This window comes from Teleopsis dalmanni, chromosome 2 (assembly GCF_002237135.1).
Source record: "Teleopsis dalmanni isolate 2A chromosome 2, ASM223713v2, whole genome shotgun sequence".
NCBI classification, from domain to species: domain Eukaryota; kingdom Metazoa; phylum Arthropoda; class Insecta; order Diptera; family Diopsidae; genus Teleopsis; species Teleopsis dalmanni.
The window spans coordinates 239718898-239726184 of record NC_051847.1 but is presented as its reverse complement, the minus strand read 5'-3'; the positions used below and the strand labels follow the sequence as shown (position 1 = coordinate 239726184).

General features: G+C 28.8%; 1 protein-coding gene across 1 annotated transcript; it reads right to left on the bottom strand.

The window, feature by feature from the left end:
* Window positions 1–612: 612 nt before the first annotated feature.
* LOC119683211 (lipase 3-like) lies at window positions 613–3429 on the bottom strand. Its single transcript, XM_038096844.1, has 3 exons — window positions 3283–3429; window positions 1111–1836; window positions 613–1047 (listed from the first exon to the last, which is right to left on the bottom strand). Exons 1-3 carry the CDS (start codon window positions 3415–3417, stop codon window positions 649–651), a joined length of 1260 nt encoding a protein of 419 aa, XP_037952772.1. The 5' UTR covers window positions 3418–3429; the 3' UTR covers window positions 613–648.
* Between the last annotated feature and the right edge of the window lie 3858 nt (window positions 3430–7287).

The following is a 7287-nucleotide window of genomic DNA, read 5'->3' as shown; positions in this document are numbered from 1 at the left end:
CATAGAGTAGAGTTTTAATATTTTTTCAAATATAACAATTTACTTAGAACCTCAAAATATTTGTTAGTTAAAGGAATGATATATCAATTTAATTAAATCTCTTCCAAGAAAACTTTCATATAATAAGTAATAAAAAAATATGTAAGACTTAGATCAAGTCATATCTATTGAATAAAATAAATGTGATGCCACCTCATAATGCTCAGCTTGTATGTAATTCAATCAAATTTACAGTCGTAATTGTCGATAAAGGAGTTGGTACGTTTTTGTGGCGAAATAAATTCTTTTCTTTAGCAAATACATTTTTTTTACTTAAACTTTTGATTAATGATTATGATTTTAACCAGTTCGAAAGTATCATATAATTTTGACCAATTGTTATTTATACTTTTTTGGAAGGAATAAATTATAATTATGTAATGTACCATCGTTTAAAGGCAACAGCATATATGATATATAACATATATTAAACTACCTTTCTTATTAGAGATAATTTTAATTGTTATAAAAAGTAATACATACATATATATATATGTGTTAAAATTGTATTAAGTTTTTATTTATTTGGTTCTATTAATTTTTTAATTTTCATAGAAACACAAATTCTTTATCATAGAAGAATTTATCATAAGAATCTAAATTGTTGCCTCATCTCTCATTGCCGTGTCTTTGCTCGTAGTCTAACATAATATCAATGACGGGTTCATTTATTACAGTGGGTGCTTCCATTGCCATCGTAAAATCGCCATGAGCCCATGTAGGATCTTCGACATGATGCATTTCTCTATTAGGCAATAAATCAGCGAGTTTTTCAACATCAACCACAGCAGCCAGGTCATCGTTGTCACTGTACCACAAATGCAACTCAGCGGTTATTTGATCCACAGTGTAGTCTGGTGGAGTTGATTGACCATACATTTTCATATTTTTGCTTGAACCAAAGTCAAAACGACGGAAATAGCCAGATTGTTGTTCTTGCATATAATGACAGATTTGATCGGTAGAAGCACCAGCAGGATGTGTTTCGGCTAACAAAGGTAACGCAGTCTAAAATGAATTTGCAAGATTTGTCAACAATATACGTAAAATATACTAAGCAAATAATCTTACCCTATTTGTATTGGTTTCTTCACCTTCAAGCATATATGAAATAGATGTACATAGACCTAAAAGTATCGACTCGGAACCACAAGCATTGTAAGCTAAAAGCATAAATAAGTCATTATGGGGCACAAACTCTTGAGAACCAAAAAGTGCTGAGTAGACATTTGTGTGACCCAAGTAGGGAGCCAACGTCCGGACTAATTTATCATTCATATTGCTCATGAACGCTACCGGTGCGAACAAATGAACAGTTTTCATTTTTGCATTATATTCAGTCCGAGAAGATAACAACACTAAATTAACTGTGGTACCCTGCGAATGGCCCACGTAATGTATGGACTTTTGATTTTGACCATTTGTTGCAATAGCGTAATCGATCATGGCAGGTATATCATAGTAACCAATTTCATGCCAGCTAAAACGCCAGAAATTGGGATGCTTTAGTGAAATTGTTGTATGATTACGAGAATATGTGTTCCCACGTGCATTGCCAAACCATACATCAAAACCATTGTCAGCCAAGATAAACGGTAAAGCATTTTCAGGTCCTGTAAGTATCCAAGCATCGGAACAAGAAAATAGTCCATGTTGAAGTAAAACAATGGGACGATAAGCATCTTGATTTTGGAGTTTATTGGAGTAAGGTATGCGAAACAGTGTTATTATATAGCCGTCTTCCGTAATTGTTTTGTGTTTCTCTGCTGGATAACCGTGATCCCTAATACGTTGATCCTTAAATAAGAAATATTATTGTTATATAAAATTAAAAATGCAAAGAAGTAGGTATAAAAACTACTCAGGTGTTTAAAATCAAAGGTGTTAATTTCTTTCAGAAAAATTCATTTTTTTATTTATATTTATTGGCAAATCCATGCAACGGTTCCATAGACCCTTTAATGATGCACTGTAAAAATGCTTGACATTTGGTCGACCAATTTTTATTTGATTTTTATTAATTTTTTATTAATTTATTAATTTGGTAATTATATTTTCAGTATGTAAATAAATTAATATATACTAAGTTTTAATGAAAACTTTTAATGAAACGTTGCAAGTGTTTAACCAAGTTTACGGATAATTGAAATCGGTGATCAAAATTATGCTTGAATTGAGTATCTTAAAAATACTAAATTTATCGCATTTTGAGAGATAACATTGTACACTTTTACACAAACTGTGGGAGAAATCGTTTCACAAAAGTAGACTGACTATCAAAAATTTTCCAGAATTCAATATTCATACGATATTATCAATGAGACTACAAAGAACAAAATATTTCTTACAACATAATTATTGCATGGTGTTAGCATAATAATCTAGGAATCAGAGTTCTCATCGGAAGACTCCAAACGAATTAAAATCCATGAAAACTAGCTTGGTGAAGTCAATACTGAAACATTGACTTGGTTTCTTTTACGCTTCTAAAATCATTGTCTGCAAGGAGTTCACATTAGCAGGTCAAATCGTTAGTGGAAGATATTATTTTGATTGCATTTTGAAGCGGTATATTCTTTATATTCGGCTCAGTACCAGGTTAATGTTTGTTGCGTAGATATTCGCCACCTCGTCAAGCAACACTTCTGACTGATTTTTTAAAAAAAAATCAAAATTTTAACTGTCAATTAATCCCAGTGTTCATTTGATTTAGCATCGTAAGACGTTTTACTTTTAAGAAATCTTCAGTTTACCGAAGAAAGAGAAGTATTTCCTATATGTAAAAGTTATGTACCGTCAATTTAAAGAACATTAAACACGTCGACCTAAAACACATAATATATACTTCTAAAATGTGCAAATGGCTGTTTTACATCAAAAGTGGGCTTTTTGAATGAAATAAATCAATTTTGGGTTAAAAAAATGTGGTTGTTATTATTTATAAAATGTCCAGTTTACTTTGAAACTCACCCTGTATATGTTATTTATTTATTGCATATAAGTTTCACTATATTGTACATGATAATTGTATAAAATTGAAGACACCAATTAAATATATTAACAGAACATTATAAAAAAACCATATTAAACAAACATAATGAAAATATTTTTCATTAATATTGTTAGTATATAATTAGTAGTATTAGTATAATCTACATGATTACTTACACACAAAGAATATCTAATCGTAAAAGTTTTATTTAGAATTTATATATAATATTTTATTTCGTATAATTATTTTACCATAGATTTCCGATTTTTCAACTGCAATTGAGGTTCCGGATTATGAAGATATGGTAATAAATCGGCCCCATTTATTGCTACTGCCACTTTTAATGTAAATACCAAACTAAATCCGATAAAGAGTATTAACTTCATTTTAGTTCTAACTGCTTAGACAATATGATTGCAACTAAATTGGGTTAAGATATTTTTCGCATAATTTTCCAATCTTCTGTATCTATAATACTATTAAACACAATAAAAATTAGTAAATAACGTTAACTTATCATTTAAAATACTTTATATTATTTCAGCTAATATTAACATACCAATAGGTATTTCGATTATCTTCAGAGATTAAACTAAACAAGTACAATATTCGTTTTGGGGGTTCAATCCAACTATTTTGCAATATTTTTGTTTATTAATATATATACTGCAAACATAAAGAAAGTACGACACAACGTAGAAAGTATTCCCTATTTTTATCTTTCACCCTACAACCTACAAATCTACCGGCTACATAGTTTATGTTTTTGTTTGAGTGAAAAGCATTTGATTAAACATTGCTATAAATAATTGAATTACCGTTTGGTTACTATATTAAGCAAAGGTTTGTCAGTTTTTGCACTTTAGTATTAATAATTACAATAGACCTATTCCATTTATTGTCTCTTATACCATATAATTCTTGAAATCTGTTATTTAACTATTTGTAACTGATTTTTCGACTTCTATAAAATGCTTTTCTATGTTATTCGGAATTAATCATTTTACATCTGATATGTAAGGTTTATCAGTTTTTGCACTTTAGTATCAATAATTATAATAGACCTATTCCTTTTATTGTCTCTTATCCCATATTATTCTTGAAATCTGTTATTTACCTATTTGTAACTGATTTTTCGACTTCTATAAAATGCTTTTCTATGTTATTCGGAATTAATCATTTTACTTATGCTATGTACAATCAATTGACATCGCTTCTGCTGATATATCTTTTGACTGCAGTAACTTCGAAAATAAAACAATCACTATTAAATGGTAACTATTTATTTGTGATCGTGAGAAATGCGTAAACGAGAAATACAGATCATCTAACTTTAACTGGACATCGTTATTTTCAATAATATATGTTTCTTTTTAATAATTTGATATAATGTCAGTTTCATTCATGAAAAATGTGAAGTACCTGAGCAAACAAATTCGCTTTTTATTCCCCACGTTATTGAAGATCGTGGGAATTTATTCCCCACGTTTTTGAAGATCGTGGGAATTTCAAAAGTAGAACTACAAAGTTGCATCCTATTACTTAATTGATTTATTTCTTTATTTGGAAGAAAAATTATGTATTTTCAACAAATTGCTTCACGCAGATTAGTTAAATACAAAGCTAAAAAGTTGCTGACAATTACTTAAATGATTGATTTATATGTTTATGTGAAGGAAAAATTATATATTCTTAAAAACTTGCCTCACGTAGATTAGTTAAAAACAATATTCCTAAAAACAAACCTTTCAATGAAGAAAATTCGTAAGGGAAGATACCGTGACGAAGGTGGAATAAAATGAATTTTAGGACTGGAGAATCGAAAGATTATTCTCACAGATCAGGTTTTAATATTTTGTGATAAGTAAATAAAACAAAAAATTTCAAATAAATTTATTTATCTGATCACACTAATATTATAACAATAGCTCAATATTTTTCTTTAAATGGGAAGTACTTAGAATACTTGAATCTTAATACTTGTACCATTTTTTTATATTATGACAAATTAAAAAGCCTCACTTTTTTCAATAACTAAACAACAATTTTATTTCAACAGCTTTAAACTGTTTTTCTTTTAAGATCCTGTTTAATAAAATACACACTATATTAGCTGGTTGAATGTTATCAGAGTTTATTTGTTCCAGAAATAAATATTTGTTATTTGTTCTATGAAAATGTTTAAAACTGAAACATTTTCAATATTTTCGGAACTACATTCAGGACTTTATTTCAAATATTTATTTGAAACGGTGTAATCATTGTTGACTAATATATGGCTAATAGACTAATGATCCCTAAAAGTTCCACCAAAAATACCCTAACGATGTTAAATCAAATAAGCAACGAAGCCACAGCTTCATTTATGAAGACAACATAATATCAAACAAATTGCTTCAGTAACTTAATGATTTGTATGACAGTGAAGCTAGTAACACAGTCTGATTGAATCCAAAAGCCAGTCAGAGTATACTCGCCTACTTTTAGAAAAATAGATCGTTGGTTATGGCTTCGTTATATTATTGACGGCAATGTGTCTAATTTTCTTTATTTTTATACAAATACACTAGACTTTTAACAAGACCAAACAGTTTTTTTTTATTTTTGATGGTGCAACGGTAGATAATTGATCCCGTTGGGTCGTCCTTAGTATATAGTTAACAATTTTAATTTTTAACAAAACTACTGCGATAAAAATGAGCAACATAGCCTTGTAGTGAAGAAATCTGTACACTTAATTTTGTGCATAAATATTTCAAAACCTTATTCTGATGTAAAGATTTGCATTATAGGCCGTGTGAGAGTTCGACTAAATTGATGGTAAATTGAGGCAAATAGTAAATTATGTCGGTATGGCAGTGAATGTTGATATTTATCAGAATTTCCTTTACCTCAATTACACGGTCAGAATATTGTTTAACAAAAAATTGATATAATTATTATAGTAGACCAAAAGTCCCACAATCTAAATGGATCTATTGTTAATAATCAGTCGAGTTAATTGATTGATAATATTATCAATTGCTTGAGAGCCGTAATATTGGATTCCAGAAAAGAAAGCCCTGAAATATATGGGATTAGCATATCTTTTAATTAAGTTCCTTAGTTGATGTTGATATTTCCATTAATATATTTTCCAATGTAAGAATGCAAGTAATGTTGACCAAATATTAATCATTCAGGCCAATCAGGCCAAAAGTTACCAACATTCTACTATACTTCCCTTTTCCCTCTTTAAGCCTCCTATATGTTATAGGTATGTGTAAACTATTTTGAAATAATTATTTTATTTCGACATCGTTTTAAAAATGGAAAAGTGTATAGAATCATACAATTTAGTCATGCCGTATTAAATTGACTTAACTCGTCACATTTTTATTTTTTTTTTAATAATTTGAATAAATAAATGATGGTAATTAAATTCGTTTATAAATGATACTAATTTATTTCCTTAAACTTCAATTGCGCAATTAACACATTTTATGCAAATTAAGGTATAAACTCATTCATTAATTAATTATAGAATTATTTTTTTATGGAATTCGTTTTCAAACTTTGGAGGCATTTACTTAGAGTGAATGTACAAAAAATATTATTATGCAGCCTCTCCCTTATGTGGAGAGAATATTCATAAAAATATTTAAATATATTTTCTTATGACAAACTGGTAGTTTCTTTTAGATTGATTGAAAATGTGATAGCATCCGAAAAAGAGATAATAATGGATAACTTGATAAAGTAACGCGTTCATACTGCCTTCATGGCTAATGAACATAACATTGGAAAAGAGAGAAAAAAGTGCTGGAGAGAAAAAATAATTTAATTTAACTATAACAAAAGAATTTTAATTACAGAATCTTAACAAATGTCATGATATATGAAATTGAAGTAGTATTTGAAGAGGTTTCTACGTACCTATATAAATGCGTATCTCAAAAACCTTCCATAAACGTTACTAAATAATTATAGAGCAAATTCCTAGATGCAGTCAAATACAGGATTCGGACAAAACTTTTAATATCTACTTTATTTATCTGAAATATATACGTTAAGGATATAAAAATTGGTTCAATAATTAAATAAGACGTTGCTAACACGGTGTCTATTCAGAGCAGACTAATAGGAGTATTTGCCAGAATCTACAATAGTATGTGTTTGCCAAAACTGAGTTGCTTGAACCACATGATTTTTAATTTAAGAGTATGCACGAAACAGAGAACCGCATTAGGATGGCCATATTAATGATGGTGGTTAAG

Excerpts from the sequence above, each read along its gene's own strand:
- LOC119683211 (XM_038096844.1), bottom strand. The coding sequence starts at position 3,417 with ATGAAGTTAATACTCTTTATCGGATTTAGTTTGGTATTTACATTAAAA. Across the intron at positions 1,837-3,282 it reads TGAAAAATCGGAAATCTATG|GATCAACGTATTAGGGATCA; the intron begins GTAAAATAATTA and ends TTCTTATTTAAG. Across the intron at positions 1,048-1,110 it reads AAGAAACCAATACAAATAGG|ACTGCGTTACCTTTGTTAGC; the intron begins GTAAGATTATTT and ends AATTCATTTTAG.